At 44.9% G+C, this 22,395-nt stretch overlaps 1 protein-coding gene across 4 annotated transcripts in view; it reads right to left on the bottom strand.

The window, feature by feature from the left end:
* The window catches only part of zfyve9a (zinc finger, FYVE domain containing 9a), a 150,163-nt gene that overhangs the window by 5,826 nt on the left and 121,942 nt on the right, over positions 1 to 22,395 (bottom strand). For all 4 annotated transcript variants that reach the window (XM_085982953.1, XM_085982951.1, XM_085982954.1 and 1 more), the window contains 10 exons: positions 18,365 to 18,485; positions 17,312 to 17,434; positions 15,798 to 15,953; positions 15,247 to 15,471; positions 15,080 to 15,162; positions 5,236 to 5,340; positions 3,852 to 4,002; positions 3,512 to 3,592; positions 1,416 to 1,578; positions 736 to 841 (listed from right to left, as the gene is read on the bottom strand). In XM_085982953.1, coding sequence (XP_085839079.1) covers positions 736 to 841; positions 1,416 to 1,578; positions 3,512 to 3,592; positions 3,852 to 4,002; positions 5,236 to 5,340; positions 15,080 to 15,162; positions 15,247 to 15,471; positions 15,798 to 15,953; positions 17,312 to 17,434; positions 18,365 to 18,485 — 1,314 coding nt within the window. The remainder of the gene's footprint in view (positions 1 to 735; positions 842 to 1,415; positions 1,579 to 3,511; positions 3,593 to 3,851; positions 4,003 to 5,235; positions 5,341 to 15,079; positions 15,163 to 15,246; positions 15,472 to 15,797; positions 15,954 to 17,311; positions 17,435 to 18,364; positions 18,486 to 22,395) is intronic.

Here is a 22,395-nt window from a genome sequence, read left to right as displayed (position 1 = left end):
TCGAGGGGCCGAATGGCCTACTCCTATCTTCTATGTTTCTAGTCCAGATGGATTGTATCCATGCATACAGAACAAATCCAGTGAACTATAGACCAGTTAGCTTAAAGTTGACGGTAGAAAGATATTTGAATCTTTACTCAGATGTAACAGAAAAACATCTAGAACCAAAAATATAATAAAGAACAGTCAACACAGATTTCAAAAGGGAAGATCATCCTTGACCAACCTTATTGAATTCTTTGAAGTAACAGAGTACACAAGGGTAATGCAGTGAAATGTAACATACACGGACTTTCAAAAGGCACCGCATAGTGGGCTCATGGCTACAGTCAGGGCACGTGGTGTCAGAGGGCAAGAAGAATGGATGGCAAATGCTACAAAATAGAGAATAGGGGTTAACAGTAGTTATGCAGCCTGGCGGAAGGTGGGGAGTGGCGCCGAGAACACTTGCTCATCATTTGCATAAATGATTTGGACTCGGGAATCAGATGTACTATATCAAAATTTGCAGACACCACCAAATTGGGGGTATAGTTAATACTGAGGAAGACTGCAACAAAATATAAAGAAAAAAAAAGGTGCTGACTAGCAGAATCAAAGCAGGAGGCGATCAGCACCTCTTTCCTCCCCCAACCAAAAAATACACAGAGGTGCCCATCCCAAGATGCCCACGAAATTAATGCAAAACAATGATGCTGACCAGAAACAATGTATTTAGGTACATTTTTCCATTACCTCTGTCCATCTGATGACCTTGCCATTTGTTTTGAATTCTGACCCATGAAATATCTTCACACTTGCAATTTCATCCATGGATTTTCCATCAATTGGACTGACAACACTACAATTTTAAATCAAAAAGTTTAAATCAATGCATTGATAATTTAGTAAATTACATTCAGAAGAACAAGCGCTTTTATTACAAGCATTCAGTATAAAGCTGCATTTTGCTGAAGTCTTGTCATATTCGGAAAACAAGCATCGGATTTTACAGATTATTAGGAAGTCTGTTCTACCCCCACGAGCAACTGCACATGGATAGCAAGTATAAATCAGATCAGTTGCCAAACAAAGGTGACACTCAAATACAGTGTGGCATTCTAAATGGCTGATTACATGCACAGCCATTTCAAACCTCAATGCCCAAGGCCAGCATTGTAAAGTGATCTGTCTAGATTTCCACTTCCTTCTATCTCCAGAAAAATGTGCAGTAAATTCAGGTAGGGAGCAGGAGGGTATGAGGTTTATAGCTCTTCAGCACCATCATTTTGTATTGCAGTGACTGATATTATGCCTCACGAGACTACACAAATTCCTGAACATTCTCAGTGAGAAGTTATTCTGCTAGTTGTATTTTACAAATAAGTTATACTAGTTTTCCCTCACTGCCTAGTATTTTAAAACCAAATATTTACCCTTTGTTGATATTTTTGTCATCTTCTGTCCACTGGATGTTAACCTGTTCCTGTGGTTCTTCTGCATCAATTTTGCCACAGGTTATGATAAAATCTTTCATCTCTCGTAGTGCCTGTCGCAGAGAATCCATTGTTTCAGCTGAGATTTGTACCATCATACCATCTGAAAATACAGCATTCAAATAAACATCAGTTTACAGCAAAATAATCAGAACAAAACAGCACAGATTGTCAACCAAGAATTTTGAACAGGATGCAAATTTGCATATTTTTGTAGCAAATGTAAAGGTAGTATTGGACAGAGTTAAGAAACCATCCAGAATTATTTGAGAAGCGTGCAAAAGTTATTGAATTTAAAACAAGATTCTAAATTTATTAACCCCCACCTTGAAGAATATACTTTTTATCCTTGTGTAAACAATGATGGGATGGTAACAATAAGAAGCCCGTGTGTCCAATTACAATATAGAACTTGCACTTTTCGATTGGACAAATCACAATCAATCCTGGATCTATGGCATGACACATTGGTGCTCCAGCGTAGTGGTTAAAATATCACCTCTGTAATGACAACTGTGGAGGGATGGAACCAATGTGCTCCCCAAACACAAGTTCTGAACTATACAAAAATTAGCTGCTAAAATTGATCTTTTCCCCTTAGTTGCATATCAGTCTTCTCACTGAGGACACCCTTCATCGTGTTGTATAGCACTACCACCATGCTAAATGGGATAGATTCAGAACAGATGTAGCAGCTGAAAACTGGGCATCCATGAGGCGCTTTGGGCGATCAGCAGCAGCAGAATTGTATTCCACCACAATCTGTAGCCTCATGGCCCGGCATATCCCTCACTCTACCATTACCATCAAGCCAGGGGACCAACCCTGGTTCAATAAGGAGTGAAGAGCATGCCAGGAGCAGCACCAGGCGTACCTAAAAATGCAGTGCCAACCTGGGGAAGCTGCAAAACAGCACTACATGCATGCTAAAAAGTGGAAGCAGCATGCTATAGACAGAGCTAAGCGATCCCACAATCAACAGATCAGATCAAGGCTCTGCAGTCCTGCCACATCCAGTCGCAAATGGTGGTGGACCATTAAATAACTAACGGGAGGAGGAGGCGGCGGCTCCATGAATATCCCCACCCTCAATGATGGTGGTGCCAAGCACGTGAGTGCAAAAGACAAAGCTGAAGCATTTGCAACGATCTTCAGCCAGAAGTGCCAAATGGATGATCCAGATTGGCCTCCTCCTGAGCTCCCCACCACCACAGAAGCCAGTTTTCAGCCAATTCAATGCACGCCACGTGATTATCAAGAAACGGCTGAGCGCACTGGATTCAGCAAAGGCTATGGGTCCAGACAACATGCCGGCTGTCGTGCTGAAGACTTGTGCTCCAGAACTAGCCGCGCCTCTAGTCAAGCTGTTCCAGTACAGCTACAACACTGGCAACTATCCGACAATGTGGAAAACTGCCCAGGTATGTCCTGTCCACAGAAAGCAGGACAAATCCAAATCGGCCAATTACCACCCCATCAGTCTACTCTCAATCATTAGCAAAGTGATGGAAGGTGTCGTCAACAGTGCCATCAAGCAGCACTTACTCATCAATAACCTGCTCACCGATGCTCAGTTTGGGTTCCGCCAGGACCACTCGGCTCCAGACCTCATTACAACCTTGGACAAAAGAGCTGAATTCCAGAGGCGAGGCGAGTGTGTGTACCATCTACAAGATACACTGCAGCAACTCGCCAAGGCTTCTTCAGCAGCACCTCCCAAACCCGCAACCTCTAATACCTAGAAGGACAAGGGCAGCAGGCACATGGGGACACCACCACTTCCAAGTTCCCCTCCAAGTCACACACCATCCTGACTTAGAAGTATATTGCCGATCCTTCATCGTTGCTGGGTCAAAATCCTGGAACTCCCTCCCGAACAGCACTGTGGGAGTACCATCACCACACGGACTGCAGCGGTTCAAGGCGGCAGCTCACCACCACCTTCTCAATGGCAACTAGGAATAGGCAATAAATACCGGCCTTGCCAGCGACGCCCACATCCCATGAACGAATTTTTAAAAATGTAGTACTATTACCTTCTACAATGCTAGACTTGGCCAGGTAGCCAGAAGATGATTTCAGAGCACCGCTGAACACAAAAAAGCTGGCCCCCGTTACTGCAAAACAGAATTACAGAAAACTAGTCACATACTAACTGTGGGTCATCTTAATGTATATTCACAGCTATCAAGAGCTAAGCAATGACAATACTACCTTTTTACAGACTCTATTTGACAAAAAACAGTTACATTACTCTTATAAACACTCGGAATAGAAGTTTCATACAGAGAAATGCATGCCAACACAAAAATAAACCAAAGTGTTGGAATAATTTTGTTTTATCATGTTAAGACAAGGCACCTCACAAGCACTTACCTTTTCTGGGCTGGTTGTGGATACTGATGGCCTGTGTCTGGTAGTTCCCATCATCATTCTGAACACACACTAAGTGTGAATCTGCCTTCTCATTGAAGCAAGCTCCGAATGCTAGCACATGCTCATTGGATTTGTTCATCGCTTTCATCATCTTCATCAATTTGGCCCCATAACAAGGAGAGACAGCTCAACATAACTAGTCTTTAAAGGATTAAAAATGCTACATGTACAAATTCCGTTACGGTCTATACAGAATCCATTTTTGCACCAGATAATCTAAACTGCACGTATGACACAGATGTGAACAGAATTTAAGCACAACATCCAAAACTGTGCTCAATGCCAAGCTTTAGGATAATTTCAAAAACAGCTGCCTTTGTATGTTTTTATGGGTTACACATACTTCCCTAAAATTAACAAGGGAACAGTATCTGGTACACAAACGTGGGAATGACCAGTATTGAGATTCCTATCCAGTTAAATTAAATGATTTAGTAAACATTGGCAGTATTGACCATAATGTAAGGTGGTTGGGGAGACAGAGGTGGGCGAGAAGAACGCTCGATCATTAACTTACCTAAAGTGGCACTTGATGCAGTTCTGCTTTCCTCCCACCAGATGCTGCATTAGTGTTAAAACACCACCACCTCCCTTCCATCTCATGAGCACCTCCCACTTAAAACTCTAGTGCCCTGCTTATATTTTGGAACAATTTCAATTATTTACTCAGACAGATAGCACTCCATAATTTACTCAGCTATTACAACCCAGGTCGCTTAGCTCATTGTGTTCAGTCGGGCCCTTTATTTTATAATCATATTTTAGCACCAGTATTTCTCTATTAATTCTCAATACCAATTGCTTCACAATTTCATATTTTATAGTGAAATCCAACAGGTAGTATTTCTTTGCTTTCCATCTCATATCTGGCCTTTTATTTTGTCCTAGGATTTGCTAATTTACAATTTTTCTCCTCCCCTCTCCTTTTGAATTATGCACTTTTTGTTCTGCACACCACTAAGATAAATCACTACTGTACATTCAAAGATCACAGATGAAAAGGACATTCAATCCATCCTTACAAAGAAACCTCCTGAAAGACCCCAGTGTTATTATCTCCACTGCCCTGTCCAGAAAATCATTCGAGGTTTGTGAAAGTTGTTTCATTGCTTGCATAGCATAATACTGAACTATATAGAAGAGATCTGTGGTCCGTACTGAGTCAGTTAATCTCAGCATGCGCTGTGGCAGAGGCAGAGGCAGAGTTTTTAGGGGGAGGAAAAAAACAAACACGGTTTCCACTCCAATCTGTATTTAGTGCATATGGGATGTGCAAACATTTAAGTCAGTCATTATCAGCTTTCAAATAATCGAAATATAGTACCTCATTGTATCGGTTGCTGGGAACGTTGATACATGTCTTCCTCACTTCCATGTCCACAACAAGCCCCTGCACAACAGGTAGCTTGTACTGGTAATTCCTGAAATCCTGAATGAAGAGCTTTATAAGTACAGTATTAATATATTAACAGTCAGGCCTAGAAATTCAGTATAGCCAGTTTTGGGGCGGTAAAGTCGGGCGGGCGCTAAAGTTTGCGCCCGGCGCAAAGTCGAGGGCACTTCGCCGATATTCAGTAGCTTCGCCCCAAGAGGTTGCTGGAGCGCTAAAACTGGCGATGCACGACTATCTTTAGGCGCTAAGCCGGCGGTGCTGAGGGATAGCGCCGAGGCCGGGCGCAGCGCAGGTGCGGTCATTTCTTGATTGACAAGAGACACCATGGCGCCGGGCAGCTCTTAAAGGGGGAAGGGTCGACTTGGTCTGCTGCAACGGCCTGCACACTGCAGCCTTCCAGCTAGGCCTGAACACTGCTGGTGAGCAGAAGGAGCCATGGCAACGGTACAGAAGGCCCGTGAGCGTGCCCTGCGCTTCTCAGCCCATGACTTGAAGGTGATGGTGACGGCCTTGGAGAAGAGACAGCACATCTTGTTCCCGGACACTGGCAGGAAGCCTCCCACCAGCGTCTATAGGAAAGCCTGGAGGGAGGTCGCCCGCAGGGTGTCGGCCACCGGCGATGCCCCCAGGGACAATGTCCAATGCCGGAAGAAGTTCAATGACCTGACCAGGATTGTCAGGGTGAGTACCCTTTCCAGTCTCCTCATCCTTGCATGTACACCTGACATGATGGGCAAAGGGACCTGAAAGCCCTAATGGCCAGCCCTCAGCCAGCAGCTATGGGACAGTCATGAACATCAATTGCACATTCTGCACTTTACACCATGGGAGGCAGTGCACACCACATCAGGGCTACACACTGGTCAAGCTATTCCACCATGGGAGGCAGTGCACACCACATCAGGGCTACACACCGTACTTACAGGCCGTCCTTTCTCTTGCAGGCAAAACTTGCAAACAACCGAAGGCACCAGGAGGAGACCGCCCCCAGATCCAGGAGCTCACTCCCCTGGAGGAGCGCGTGAGTCGCCTCATGGGAGCCCGGGTGATTGGGCCCGTCGCCTGTGGAGATGCCGACCCTCTTCTGGGCCACAATGGTAAGGACATCACCTTTTGGACCTCTCTCGTCGCACTTGCGCATCCGATCTACCTCCTTTGCCACTGTCCGACCAATGCGCTGAATGCCACCAGTCATGCCTCCCTTGCTGACGCCCTCTCCTCACTCTAAAGCTACTCTTGTGCCTTCCTGCTTTCAGCTGGTGATGAGGAGCTCCCTGAAGCTGCCAGTGACAGCCCCTCCGAAAAGGAGGAGGAGGAAGGCGGACCATCAGGGCAGCACTCAGGTCCGGCTGCAGATGCCGAAGTAGTGGACACGTCTTCCCTGGAGGAAGTGTCGGAGGGGAGTAGAGCTGCTGGGACCAGTGGCGTCCAGCAACCCAGGAGGGCTGCGGTTGGTCCGCGGCCTTCCCCCCAGAGGGGGGGGGAAGGGTCGGAGGGGAGTGCAGTTGCTGGGCCCAGTCGCCGCCGGCAACGTGGCAAGGGTCGGGCAGCTCGGCCCCCTGCTCCCTAGCGGGCGAGTCCGGACTCCAGTCCGGGCACGTTCAACTCAGAGGAGGCGCGCCACCTCGATCAAATGGCCCAGGATTCGGATCGCCGGCACACCGAGCTGATGGGGGTAGTGGCACGGATGCCGGAGGCGATCGAGTCCCTGGCTAGCAGTGTGCGCGAGTTCGGGGCCTCACATGCCGCGAGTGGCCGGCTGATCAGTGATGCCGTCCAGACAGTGGCTGCTCTGTTGCGGTCGCAAACCAGGGCAACAGGGGCACTCACTGCTGCCACACGCGCTGCGTCAGCCAGGCATCGCCTGGACACCCGCCGCGCTGCAGCAGCACAGCGGGCTGCCCTTCGGCAGATTGGTGCGCATGCTGCAGTGCGGGCCCGGGCGAGTGCCAGCGTGCCACATCACCAGCCAGCGCCTCCCATCCGCCAGCTTGCACACATTCCTCCAGCCGTCACTGCCACTCCCCCAGTGGAGCCTCAACGGCAAGTGGCTGCGAATGATGTTGGCCAGGCACAGCTGCGCCAATCACCAGCCGGCCCCTCGAGGGCCAAACCCCGTCTAGGCCGCCCCCCCCAAGGGCATCTGCCGGAAGGACATCTGACCCTCAGGAGCCTTCCCCCAGCCTCGCAGCAGCCACTGGGCAGAGCTTGCGGAGGAGCAGCAGGCCGGGCAGGGGCCCCAAAAGGCTCGACAAGGTCTCGCCCTCGCGGCCCAATAAGTAGACGGTGTGGCCAAGTGTTATTTTATATGGCGATGGCTATGTTTCTTTTGGGGATGGTTTTGTTTTGTTTCTGGGGATGTTTTTTGGGTTAAGGCAGAGGATGAAGGCCATTTTTGTCCAAATGTTCAGTTATTCCTCCCCAGGTTGTGGGAGTGAGTCATTTGATGTACTGTTTTTTGGGGCCGTTGAATGTTTCTGGGTTTCATGTGGGAAGGGGTTTCATTGGTCTAAAATAAAGATTTCTCTTTATTCAGAGAGTGTCCATGTTTGTTGTTGTGTTTGTTGCCTTCGCCGGCTGAGGGCTTGCGGAGCGGCTGCGTTCATGTTCCTTCATGGCCACAAGGCATTCCCTGACAGGGGGTTTAGAAGTGATGTTCAATAAGCCGCCGACGGACGGCCCTTGGACCTTCTCGCTCCCTCCTGGGATGGTACTCCTCCTCCTCCTCCTCATGCTCCTCCTCCCGAGGTGGTGGTCCAACGTGAGGTGGCAGTGCCCGAGTCCTGCGGAGAGCCAGGTTGTGCAGCATGCAGCAAACTACGACGAATTGGGAGACTCGGTCCGGCGAATACTGCAGAGATCCGCCGGAGCGATCCAGGCAGCGGAACCGCTGCTTGAGGACGCCAATTGTTTGCTCGATTATGTTCCTGCTCGCTTGATGACTCTCGTTGTATGCCTCTTCAGCAGGGGTCCTGGGCGCGCGGAGCGGGGTCATGAGCCAGGTACACAAAGGATAGCCTTTGTCCCCGAGAAGCCATCCTCTTGGGGGAGGCTGTGCCTCGAACATGTCACGCACAGTTGTCTGCCGCAGGATAAAGGCATCGTGGCTGCTGCCTGGAAAGCGGGCATTGACAGCTAGGATGCGCTGCTTGTGGTCACACACCAGCTGCACATTGAGGGAATGGTAGCCCTTCCGGTTGCGATAATCCTCGGCATGCTCCACAGGTGCCCGCAAAGCCACATGCGTACAGTCAATGGCGCCCTGCACCAAGGGGAAGGCCGCGAATCTTGCAAATCCCAGTGCACGCTGATGCTGCCTCTCCAGGGCCATGGGGAAGGAGATGAATTGGCGTCTCCTTCTGAAAAGGGCATCGGTCACCTGGCGGACGCAGCAATGCACGGCGAACTGGGATATGTTAGCAATGTCCCCAGCAGCGGATTGGAAGGAGCCGGTGGTATAGAAGTTCAACGCCACCGTCACCTTCGCTTCCACCGACAGAAACGTCCTGCTCCTGAGCTTTGGACGCAGATCTCTGCGAAGCAGCTGGCAGATCTCTGCAACCACCTCCTTTCGGAATCTCAGCCTTTTTACACATCGCGCGCCACTCATGTTGAGGTAGGAGCGCTGCTGGCGGTATGCCCTGACTGGGTAAGGCCTATGTTGCCGACGCCTGTTGCCCCCTCTGCGTCTAGCCAGGGCTGTCCCTCTCACACCACGTCTGCGAGCCCTACGGACATGGCGCTGAAACTCAGCGTTGGCACCCCATGCAGCCCCCATAATATGCTGCCAAACAGTCAAATATCCAAGAGGCCACTTGCAACACTCTGGCCTGAAGCCAGAAATACCTGAGCTAGTGTTGGCCCAAACCAGAAAGCTCTCTTCCTTGGTCTCTCTCCAGAAATCCGTTGCACAAGAGTGTTTGCTGCAAAATGGCTGCCCTTTATAGTGCAGGGTAAGTGCCCTTTAATTTGCGCTCCCCGGGGCCCGCGTCGGCTCTGTTGCGTTCCACCAAACAAGCGTTCGGGCCGCCGGCCGCACAATATAGGCGGTCCCACTGAAGTTCTGGATCGGGGCACGCAAAGGGCGTTGCACAAGGGTATGACGTCATTTTCTGCGCGCACAGGTGAGCGCGCGCTAAGACTTTGCGCCGGCGCTAAAAGTCTACTTAATTTGGGGCGAGGCGCAGATCGCGCTGCGCCCGGACGCTACACGCATAGCGCCCGAAATTCACTTCTCTTAAGGCGCTAACGGCTGGCGCAACCAACTGAATTTCTAGGCCTATATTTCAGAACAATTAATTCATTTGCAATTGTTAACACTTATGTACTTCCAAAAGAAAATCCAGATAATAAAACTACTGCCAAGCTATCAATAAATGCTGCAATAGTATCCAGTGAAATGAACAGGAAAAACCCAAAAATAGTTCTGAAGAGCACACGTCACAATCTTTGAGAAGACGCCCGTATTAATATGAAATTCAATGTCAACACAACTGGCTTTCAGAAGTACAATGCAAATAGCCAACCTAAACCGCCATTGGACATCTATAACCACCGGTAATTAGGTTACATTTTCCTCTGGAAGAATTTAACTCAAATAAATTTACTTCATAAAATAAATTCATCAGTATTTGTTAGAGAATAGCGGCCCACTAGCATTTAAATGTGTAGGTCATGGAACTCTGGTGTGACAAATGCTTTTCTATAATCCTCATCAATTCTTATGCCACCTGCTCTACTTTATGACCACTGTACCATATCCTTCCAAATATACAATCTCACCACTTACCCTGTCCAACACAATCAACAACTACAGTGTTTTCAATGACTGGTTATATACAAGCCATCTGGTGAACTTTAAATCACTCTCAAGAAGTGCCCTGATGTGAACCCATTCCTGTTATCAGCAACTGACATTGAGCGCTATGTAGCAGCAAATGACATCAGGTGGACAAGAGTTACCATAGTGATACAAAAAGAAAATACTGCAGATACTGGAAATCTGAAATAAAAACAGAAAATGCTGGAAATACTCAGATCAGGCAGCATCCGTGAAGAGAGAAACAGAGTTAACCTTTCAGGTCGATGACCTTTCGTCAGAACTAGAAAAAAAAACAGGAAATGGAACAGATTTTTAAGCATATATAGTGGCTGTGAAAGAACAAAAGGGAAGGCCTGTGATAGGCTGGAAGGCAGGAGAGATTACGGCTGGAAGGCAGGAGAGATTAAGAGACATTGAGATATTCAAGGCAAAAGGGGATGGGGAGGGTGAACAGCCAGTTGTTGTGGTGCATATAGGTACCAATGATATAGGTAAAAACCGGGATGAGGTCCTAAAAGCTGAATATAGGGAGTTAGGAGGTAAATGAAAAAATAGGACCTCAAAAAGGTAGTAATCTCAGGATTGCTACCAATGCCACGTGCTAGTCAGAGTAGAAATAGAAGAATATTTCAGATGAATACGTGGCTAGAGGAATGGTGCAAGGGGGAGGGATTCAAATTCCTGGGACATTGGAACCAGTTCTGGGGAAGGTGGGGCCAGTACAAACTGGACGGTTTGCACCTGGGCAGGACCAGGACCGATGTCCGAGGGGGAGTGTTTGCTAGTGCTGTTGGGGAGGGTTTAAACTAAAATGGCGGGGGTTGGGAACCTGTGCAGGGAGACAGAGGAAACAAGGATAGAAGCAAAAGACAGGAAGGAGAAAAGCAAAAGTGGCAGTCAGAGAAATCAAGGATTTAAGTCAAACATGGCCACAGCAAATAATAATTCTAAGGTCTAAGAGTGTTAAAAGAACAAGCCTGAAGGCTTTGTGTCTTAATGCGAGGAGCATTCGTAATAAGGTGGATGAATTAGTTGCGCAAATAGATGTAAACGGATATGATATAATTGGGATTACAGAGTGACCAAGGCTGGGAATTCAACATCCAGGGATATTCAATATTCAGGAAAGACAGGCAAAAAAGGAAAAGGAGGTGGGGTAGCATTGCTAGTTAAAGAGGAGATTAACACAACAGTAAGGAAGGATATTAGCTCTGATGATGTGGAATCTGTATGGGTAGAGCTGAGAAATACAAAAGGGGCAGAAAACATTAGTGGGAGTTGTATACAGACCCCCAAACAGTAATGCTGAGGTTGGGGATGGCATTAAACAGGAAATTAGAGATGTGTGCAATAAGGGCACAGCAGTTATCATAGGTAACTTTAATCTACATATAGATTGGGCTAACCAAATTAGTAACAATACTGTGGAGGAGGAATTCCTGGAGTGTATACGGGATGGTTTCCTGGACCAATATGTCGAGGAACCAACTAGAGATCAGGCCATCTTAGACTGGGTATTATGTAATGAGAAAGGATTAATTAGCAATCTTGTTGTGCGAGGCCCCTTGGGTCGGAGCGATCATAATATGATAGAATTCTTCATTAAGATGGAGAGTGAAGTATTTGACTCAGAGACTAGGGTCCTGAATTTAAATAAAGGAAACTACGATGGTATGAAGCGCGAGTTGGCTAGGATGGATTAGAGCACGTTACTTAAAGGGTTGACGGTGGATAGGCAATGGCAAACATTTAAAGATCGCATGGATGAACTACAGAATTTGTTCATCCCTGTTTGGCATAAAAATAAAACAAAAAAGGTGACAACTGTGGCTAAGGGAAATTAGGGATAGCATAGGATCCAAGGAGAGGACCTAGAAATTGGCCAGAAAAAGCAGCAAACCTGAGGATTGGGAGCAGTTTAGGATTCAGCAAAGGAGGACAAAGGGATTAATTAAGAGGGGGAAAATCGAGTATGAGAGTAAGCTTGCAGGGAACATAAAAACTGACTGTAAAAGCTTTTATAGATATGGGAAGAGAAAAAGATTGGTGAAGTTAAGCGTAGGTCCCTTGCAGTCAGAATCTGGGGAATTTATAATGAGAAACAAAGAAATGGCAGACCAATTAAATACATACTTTGGTTCTGTTTTCACAAAGGAGGGCACAAATAACCTCCCAGAGATGTCGGGGAACATAGGGTCTAATGAGAGGGAGGAACTGAATGAAATCAGTATTTGTAGGGAAAAGGTGTTAGGGAATTTGACGGGTTTGAAGGCCAATAAATCCCCAGGGCCTGATAATCTACATCCTAGGGTACTTAAGGAAGTGGCCCTAGAAATAGTAGATGCATTGCTGGTCATCTTCCAACATTCTATAGACTCTGGAACAGTTCCCATGGATTGGAGGGCAGCTAATGTAACCCCACTATTCAAAAGAGGTGGTAGAGAGAAAACAGGGAATTATAGACCGGTAAGCCTAACATCGGTAGTGGGGGAAAATGCTAGAGTTCATTATAAATGAGCACTTGGAAAACAGTGACAGGATTGGACAAAGTCAGTCAACATGGAATTACAAAAAGGTAAATTGTGCTGGACTAATCTACTGGAATTTTTTGAGGATGTAACTGGTAGAATAGATAAGGGAGAACCAGTGGATGTGGTGTATTTGGACTTTCAGAAGGCTTTCGATAAGGGTCCGCATAAGAGATTAGCGTGTAAAGTTAAAGCACATGGGATTGGGGGTAAGGTACTGACTTGGATAGAGAACTGGTTGGCAGACATGAAGCAAAGGGTTGGAATAAACGGGTCTTTTTCCGAGTGGCAGGCAGTGACTAGTGGGGTACCGCAGGGATCGGTGCTAGGACCCCAGCTATTCACAATATAGATTAATGATCTAGACAAGGGAACTAGAGGTAATATCTCTAAGTTTGCAGACAACACAAAGCTGGGTGGGCGTGTGTGCAGTGAGGAGGATGCCGAGAAACTCCAGGATGATTTGGACAGGTTGGGTGATTGGGCAGAAGCATGGCAGATGCAATATAATGTGGATAAAAGCGAGGTTATCCACTTTGGTGCCAAAAACAGGAAGGCAGATTATCTGAACGGCAATAGATTGGGAGGAGGAGAAGTGCAACGAGACCTGGGTGTCCTTGTGCACCAGTTGCTGAAGGTAAGCATGCAGGTGCAGCAGGCGGTTGAGAAGGCTAATGGGATGTTGGCCTTCATAGCAAGAGGATTCGAGTACAGGAGCAAGGATGTCTTGCTGCAGTTGTAGAGGGCCTTTTGAGACCACACCTTGAGTATTGTGTGCAGTTTTGGTCGCCTTATCTGAGGAAAGATGTTCTTGCCATGGAGGGAGTGCAGCGAAGATTCACCAGACTGATACCTGGGATGGCAGGAATGACGTATGAGGAGAGATTGGGTCAATTGGGCTTGTGCTCGCTGGAGTTTAGAAGAATGAGAGGTGATCTCATTGAAACTTATAAAATTCTAACAGGACTACACAGACTAGATGCAGGAAGGATGTTCCCGATGGCGGGCGAGTCCAGAACCAGGGGTCACAGTCTAAAGATAAGGGGTAAGCCATTTAGGACAGAGGAGGAATTTCTTCACCCAGAGAGTGGTGAACCTGTGGAATTCTCTACCACAAAAGGCAGTTGAGGCCAATTCATTAAATATATTCAAGAAGGAGTTGGATATATTTCTTAAGGCTAAAGGGATCAAGGGATATGGGGAGAAAGCAGGGACAGGGTACTGAATTTGGATGATCAGCCATGATCTCATTAAATGGTGAAGCAGGCTTGAGGAGCTGAATGGCCTACTCCTGCCTTCTATGTTTCTATATGGTAATGGGACAGGTTAAGAAACAAAGGATGGCTCTAGGTGAAGTGTAAATTGCGCTGGCAGAATGCAAGACAGCTGCCCTGTGGGGGAGAAGAACAGAACAAAAGTGTGGATAAAATATATATATATCTGAAATTGCTGAATTCTATGTTGAGCACCTCCGTTCAGTCCGTAAGGGAGACCCCGAGCTTCCGGTCGCCTGTCACTTAAATTCACTGCTCCACTCCCACTCAAAACTCACCGTCCTCAGCCTCTTGCATATATATATGATCTGAAATTGTTGAATTCTATGTTGAGTCCAGAAGGCTGTAAAATGCCTAATCGAAAGATGAGGTGCTGTTCCTCGAGCTTACGCTGAGCTTCCGTGGAACAATGCAAGAGGCCGAGGACGGTGAGTTTTGAGTGGGAGTGGAGCAGTGAATTAAAGTGACTATAAAAAATATTTTATCCACACTTTTGTTCTGTTCTTCTCCCCCACAGGGCAGCTGTCTTCCATTCTGCCAGCGCAATTTACACTTCATCTAGAGCCATCCTTTGTTTCTTAACCTGTCCCATTACCATCTCCTTTTGCCTTGAATATCTTTTAATGTCTCTCAATCTCTCCTGCCTTCCAGCCTATCACAGACCTTCCCTTTTGTTCTTTCATCCCCTCCCCCATTTCCCAGCCACTACACTTCCTTAAAAATCTGTTCCATTTCCTGCTTTTTTCCAGTTCTGACGAAAGGTCATCGACCTGAAACGTCTGTTTCTCTCTTCACAGATGCTGCCTGACCTGCTGAGTATTTCAAGCATTTTCTGGTTTTATTTCAGTTACCATAGTGAGTTTGCTTATGGAATCTTATAAACTAACAGAAAATTGGAAGATATTTCCTGTTTGACTAAACAGGTGCTGGAAGCACAGAGGATAAAGAGGGTTTAACCATTGACCACATATAACTGGAGGTCTATAACCTACTCATTTTTGCAACATTCAAATGACCAAACCCATCATGGTAATGATTTATTATCCTAGCAAATTATTCCTATAGTTTTGTACATAATGACTGTGACATCATATTTTTCAAGGGAAGGAAGCCAAGGGCCTTGTTCTAGAATAGGACCGTTAACGACTTACCGCAAGTAGGTTCATGATTGTATGTCCAGTCTCTCCGAACAGAGGTTTACGAAAACGCACACTGAACAATGGACATGGATAAACTGCAAAAGAAAGAAAGTACTCATCAGAAGATGCCGCTTCATTCTTACCCGAATTGGCCAATACATGTATGCTCAGTTACTTACATCTATATTCTGCTCCAAGACGTAGCATAAGACGAATGGGGAAAACCTTAGCCCAAGGAGTTTCCCATTTCTGAATTAGAATGCCAAACAAGTAAGGTGGGTTGGGAAGCACCAGGTCTTGCAGGGACTGAAAAGTAGCTGTAACATACAGGAATCCACCATGTTCCCTACTGCCAAGAAAACTCTGGGTAAAGAAAGAATGACCCAAGTCTCCCACCACATTACCTACAAACAGAAAAACAATGTTAAGTTGTAAACTGAAATTATGTAGCAAGAGGCAGCTGAAGTTGCATCTGTGCACAATCTTTGTAAATACAAAAAGTGAGTGGAGATGTTCAATACTAAGTTATATGTACTCAGCATAATTTAACAAAAGGACTTCTATCAAAAAGAAGTTGAACTAAATTATGTACTACATTACTGCTCTGCATGAATGCTCTCTAGTGGAGAAAACATGTTCTCAGATATGCTAAGGTACATATCCTGGCACATAATTCAGTTCATTACAATGAGCCCATTAGTAGGAGCGTGTCTAGGTCATTTGATTATACCTGCCAGAGCATCCTGATAAAGCTGTATGTAGTGATTGAAGATGTCCTTCGGGATGCATTTCTCATCAGGTAAACACTGCAAGAGAATGACTATCTCTGCCTGCCCCACAGCATGCATTCCCTTTGTGGTGAAGGACCAACACTTCCTGTTTACATCTGAGAAAACACATTGCATTAAACGTTCCATTTATGATTGTGAAAGCTATGGTTATCAGACACATTCGCCTCGATATAAACAGCAGCAAATGATTACAAGTGCATTTTCTAATTTTCAAAAATGTGACGCTCTGCAATTCACTCAGTAATAATTTCTTCAATTTAGGACTATTAAAGGTAACCTAAGTACAAAGTAGTAAACTGTATAATTTGTGCTATGAAAAAAGTTAAACCCAGGGGTCAAGTGACAAAGGGATCAGGACTATACAGGGGTGTATTATTTTTCCAACAACATTAAGGTTACCCCAATGCTTATTACGATCACTGTTAGCCAAATCATAATACCAAACTCCCAATCATTCTTGCATTCGCTAGTTATCCTGTATTTCAGACCAGTCCAATTTTATCCTCAACTGAAGTGGACAGTGGTTGGAAAACATAAGGGTGCACACTGTTCCTCCTTCAATCATTTGTTATGCTTTATTTGGAAACCAATACTTTGAGAAATCTATCCATGCATTTGCACACCTGTTTTTTTCATGGTATTTTATAAAGCACATGAACCCATGTGTACAAAATTGCTCCAGTTCAGAGCAACAAAGACAGATGCAGAAAAAGAGGGTCCATTTTGATATTTGGACGACTTCAAAATCTGCCTAACTTCTGACCAGTTTTCTGTCAGTAACACATGTTCATAAACATTGGGTGAGATTTTCATAATTGAAACCAGAAACTTACAGTAGGAAAAATAAAAATCTATGGCTAGAAGGGGGAACAAATACAACAATGAAAATCTGCTGTCTCATGCTGGCTTTTAATCTCCACCAAAAGAATGAAGTAAGTCTTTACTTTATGGTCATCAGGTGCAACACTACACATGGCAAATGTATCCAATGGTAGCTCATGGACCACATGGAGTGCCAAGCCCTGGCAATCAACTCTTGAAGTCCATGCAACTCCGCCCCATTTGCACAAATTTCTTGTGTTGGCTTGTCCTGTTTGAATGTTGTGGGCTTGCAGCTTTTAGCAGTGTTGCCTGATTGGCAGCTAAGTTCAAAATCAAAACACAGATCTGTTTGTTTTACTAACTGAAGATAGATACAAAGTAATGGGAACATGGATTTCCAACTTTGTGGTACTGAAGGTTCTAAAGTACACAAAAAGACAACAAAACACATTTTGCACCCTAGGATTCAGAACTTAATCTGGTCCCATTTCATTTAATGAGGTTATAGCTTTAGATTGAGATTTTTTGATTTTAGATATTATTTAATTGTAAAATTGATTTCTAAAAGACACAAGTTGTAAAGCAATCTGAGGGTTTAGTCATACTAGAGAAATGAAAATACATTACTTACAGTTGACAAGTTTGACCATAACAAGCAAGTTGGCATTTAAAACAAAAACAAGAGGGTCAGGGCTTCCTTCTTCCAACTGCAGCATTAGAGAGATCTGTGAGGGTTGTTCCTCTACTGCATAATCTAGCACAAAAAATAAATTTCCTTTTTTTTTTTTTTTAAAAAAAGCATCTCATCAATACTTTCACAAATGTTAGTGTCTCACACAATTAATTGGTAACTTAAGTAGGTGAAACAATCTTCAGTTTTCAGAGTTCAGAAACTTACAGCCTTTCATTTCTCCTCTCCCTCATCACTCCCCTGAAACAATACATGAATCAGATGTGGAGGAGGAACAGGGAGAAAAGGAGGTGGTACCTATGGGACTGAAATGGTTTTAAACTGAAACTTTAGCAAAGAAAGCTCAGAACCAAGTCAATGGTACAGAACAATTTTGCAATTGGCTGCACTGGTTTAACTGGCTACACTCCATCAGTACCCCCTACACACTTGGCTGTCTCCAAGCCTTGGCGCTCGTCAACCCAATCCTAAGCTCTCTAAACTTTGCTAAATGAGGCATGTCCCTACTCGCTAGGTGGGAGACAGTATGAACTCCATATTGAGCAAACAAAAATTCTTCCTGTGTGGATTTCTTAGCAGCTTGCAGATTCTCAAACATGAGGGGAATCCTAATGCAGCTTATCCTTTGGAGTGTTTTACTGTGCAAATACAGCTATCTAGGAAGCACTTGAATTGCAGCGAGAGATAAGCGGAGTCTATTAAATATAAAAACCATGACAGATGGTATCTATGCAACAGGTTTAACTTTAGGACACCCAAGATAGTTTGCATATAAATCATAAAACTATGGCAATAACATGCAAGGTCGGTGAGTGAACAGTACACTGATGCAAAAACAAACTTTAACACTAAGTCACATGATAAGTAGATATTTGTTTACATCACACTATTTGTATTCACAACTCAAGTGAAGTTTATTGGATTGTAGATTCCAATTGTTAATTTGCTCCATCAGACTGCAGAAGCAAGAATCAAATGTATAACCACACTTACCTCCTTTGACACCTGTGGAGATGAGAATAGGTGGGAGCCCATCTTCTGGGACTAAATTAATTGCACTTCCAACGGGACTGCCGATCGGAGCTGTACTACCAGTCGATGATGTAGCCACATTCTAAAACAGAATAAAATTAAAAAGGCTCAGTTATTAACCAAAGCATGTGACTTACATTTGAAATGAGTTTACTTTCTTGCACTGAATTTAGAAAAAAATTATAGGACTGCCATTCAGGTAACCAGAGGGGAAAAAAGACAAATTTAAATAATAAAACTTCCAGCATGGTGTACTGCACTTTGATGGGCAAAAATGAGCAAAGAAAGCAATGTTACATTGTATCATTTTAGTAGCTCAGGAGAAACAGTTCTAAAGTTAATAGCTAATTTAATAAAAGAGACGGTTGTTTGATTTTAGTTTTCACTGTTCTCTTTCCCCCTTCCCCAAACATTTTCAATACTACAATATCCTTTGGTAACTGAATGAACCAGTTATCGCAATAGTGCGTCAACTAGTGAGGGCTACTTTATTTCCATCTTTTGAATAAAAACATCTCCACGTATTACAGGACTAAATCTAGCTTGCCAATGTGCACAGTCCAATAGACACGGTCCCTTTAAAGGCAGTATTGACACCAAAACTGTGCCACCGGTACAGCTAACATACAATTTGCTGTATAAAGGCACACATCTTGTTTTAATGTAGCAATTTCTTAAATATACATATACAATACTATGTCTCTATACTGTATATTTATACACACACAAATAACTTATGTAGATAAACATGGCTACAATATTGTACAAACACCCTTGAGAATAACTAATTACAGGAAACTCTCGTTTAAACAGCACCTAAATATCCAGAATTCTCTATTAACCGGCAAAATTCATACTCCGAAAACAACACCTCAATAACCGGAAATATTGCCGCGTCCGAGTCTCCCGCGGTGGCCAAGTTAGTCAGTGGGGGTAGTTCTCCAAACTGCCACTACTTGGCTTCTTGGCGCTGTCGGAAGTTCGAACACCTCAATAACAGGAGTCGGACTCTCCCGCGCTGCCAGTAGTCTCTTCCGATTCACCATTTTTGTGTGTGTGTCTCTCCATCTTTATCGTGAATTATCTCCTCCATCTTGCATTATGGAATTCCCAAAAGTTGGTCCAAGCAAAAGGACTTGGAATAAGTAGTCAACTACAGTACTGTATAGTCGTTTACTGTAAGTTTTGTTTTACAGTTGCGTAATTAAGTACAGTATTGCCAGTTGAAAGTAATCTGTAACTCTTTAATCAAGCATCTTCCACCATCCATTTAAAACAACATTCTGTAGGGGAGTACCCAATTACTGTATACTGCACGTCTTGATTTTTTTTATTTTTGTTTGTTAAAAATAGCCTCGGTAGATAACCCTCTCAGTCATCCGGAATTTTTAATCAACCGGCACCATCTCGGTCCCGTATACCAAAGAGTTTCCTGTATTTTTTTTTTTTTTTTTTTATAAATATAAATGGTAACTTCTCTTCGGCAGTCCCTCGGAACCGAGGATGACTTGCTTCCACATTAAAAATGAGCTTGCATGTGACTGATTAGTCCAATGCGGGACCTACAGTCTCTGTCACAGGTGGGGCAGACGGTGGTTGAAGGGGCGGGTGCTTGGGTTGACGTGCACTCCTTGCGCTTGCTCCCGAAGAGACTCGAGGTGTTCGGCACCTTCCCGGATGCTTCTCCTCCACTTTGTGCGGTCTTGGGCCAGGGATTCCCAGGTGCCGGTGGGGATGTTACACTTTTTCAAGGAGGCTTTGAGGGTGTCCTTGAAGCATTTCCTCTGCCCACCTGGGGCTCTCTTGCCATGCCGGAGCTCCGAGTAGAGCGCTCGTTTTGGGAGTCTCGTATCGGGCATGCGGACAATGTGACCCGTCCATCGGAGCTGATTGAGTGTGGTCAGAGCTTCGATGCTGGGGATGTTGGCCTGAGCAAGAACACCGACTTTGGTGCGCCTATCCTGCCAATGGATTTGCAGGATCTTGCAGAGGCAGCGTTGGTGGTACCTCTCCAGTGCTTTGAGGTGCCTGCTTGTACATAGTCCATGTCTCTGAGGCATACAGCAGGGCAGGTATCACTGCTGCCCTGTAGACCATGCTTAGTGCCAGGTATGAGGTCCTGGTCTTCAAACACACTCTTCCTCAGGCAACCGAAGGCTGCACTGGCACACTGAAGGTGGTGTTGGACTTCGCCGTCGACGTCTGCCCTTGTTGACAGTAGGCTCCAGAGGTATGGAAAGTGGTCCACGTTGTCCAAGGCCTTGTCGTGGATTTTGATAATCAGGGGGCAGCACTGTGTGGCGGGGGCAGGTTGGTAGAGGACCTTTGTCTTACGGATGTTTAGTATGAGGCCCATGCTCTCGTATGCTTCGGTGAAGGTGTTTACGATGGTTTGGAGTTCGACCTCCGAGTGAGCGCAGACGCAAGCATCGTCTGCATACTGTAATTTGACGACAGAGGATGGGACGACCTTGGACCTGGAGGCGACGGAGGTTGAACAGTTTCCAGTTTGTTCTGTAGATTAGCTCCACTCCAGTGGGGAGCTTACGGAGGGTGAGATGGAGCATTGCAGCAAGGAAGATTGAGAAGAGCGTTGGTGCGATGACACAGCCTTGCTTGACCCCGGTTCGTATGTGAATCGGGTCTGTGGTGGAGCCGTTGGTCAGGATCACTGCTTGCATGTTGTCGTGAAGCAGGCGGAGGATAGTGACAAACTTTTGAGGGCATCTGAATTTGAGGAGGACACTCCATAATCCCTCATGGTTGACAGTGTCGAAGGCCTCTGAGATCAAAGGCGGCCATGTACAGCTAAGCTATAAATGCCAACAACTTGCTGCTATTCTATGAATAGGACTAGGGATCTGCATCCACCTGAACCAACAAATGGCACTTTGGCTTAATATTTCATTTAAGGGTTGACAACTATATACACCAAAGTCTTTTGGGTGAGTGAAAATAATGAAGTTCAGCGTGAGGAATGACAGACTTTACAAGAGTGAGCCAAATAATCACAGAATTGTACCTTAGTGGTAGGCAGAAGCCTAGCCACCTTGGTCACACTGAAATAGCAACATTTCAGTAGATTTGCCAAAATAAAGACTCTCACCTGCTAAGTAACTTCAGATTAGTCAAAATACAATGCCAAATCAAATGAAATGCCCTTTAATTGTTTGAAGATTTCCAGATTAGTAACTGAACATATGTTGCATTGCTAACCATTTAGCCAATATCTGCTTAACAGACACCAGTGCATATGTTCTGCATGACAACTATCCAGATTTGCAAAGTCGCCAAAATCTGATCAATGTAATAAATAAAGTACTTTTAAGATCTATATAAATGAAACTATGCTCCTTTTCCAGAAGTAGATAAATCATGGAACTGTGATTTTTTTGTTGAAAGTGAAATTCAGAAAATTAAAGTACTGTAGCAAATTAAAATAAGTGAACAGCTCAAAATTAATGCAAAATGAAGTATAGTAGGCAAATCACATTTTCCTGGAATTCACCAACTCTCTGACAAATGCACACCACCAAAATTGCTTTTTTTAAATTAAAAAACGCACAAGGAATTTCAAATTGCAGCAGTACAATTTGCTAGTGGCAGGGATTAGGGGGTAGGGAAGAGCGAAAGAGATACTACAAAGGTTAGAGAAGTATAAAATGCAAATAAATTCCAGAAGGAAACTAATAGGACTAGATTTCTCTGCACCCTTCATTAAAAATGTGATGCCACACAATGTACCTTCCAAATGAAATGGTGCTTTGCATACATACTATGCTATTGTAGCTTTTCAAGAAACAAATAGAACAAGGTTTCTAACCAAGAGCAAATGTTGGAAGTAGCCCAGGATGGGGCAGGGCAGCAGGAGAGAGGATGTCCCAAATATAAGGATCTAGGTAGTTCAGTTTACTAGCAGAGTTTTCATAATGTAAGGTTGGAAGCTCTAAGCTAGTAGCCAGTCCCTTTTCTATAACTAAACCGTGAGACAT

The sequence above is a fragment of the Somniosus microcephalus genome, chromosome 3 (assembly GCF_052327205.1).
Source record: "Somniosus microcephalus isolate GS21.2 chromosome 3, FLI_Smic_1.0, whole genome shotgun sequence".
Lineage (NCBI taxonomy): Eukaryota > Metazoa > Chordata > Chondrichthyes > Squaliformes > Somniosidae > Somniosus > Somniosus microcephalus.
Note: the sequence above shows the minus strand (reverse complement) of the source record. Positions and strands in the feature narration are given on the sequence as shown.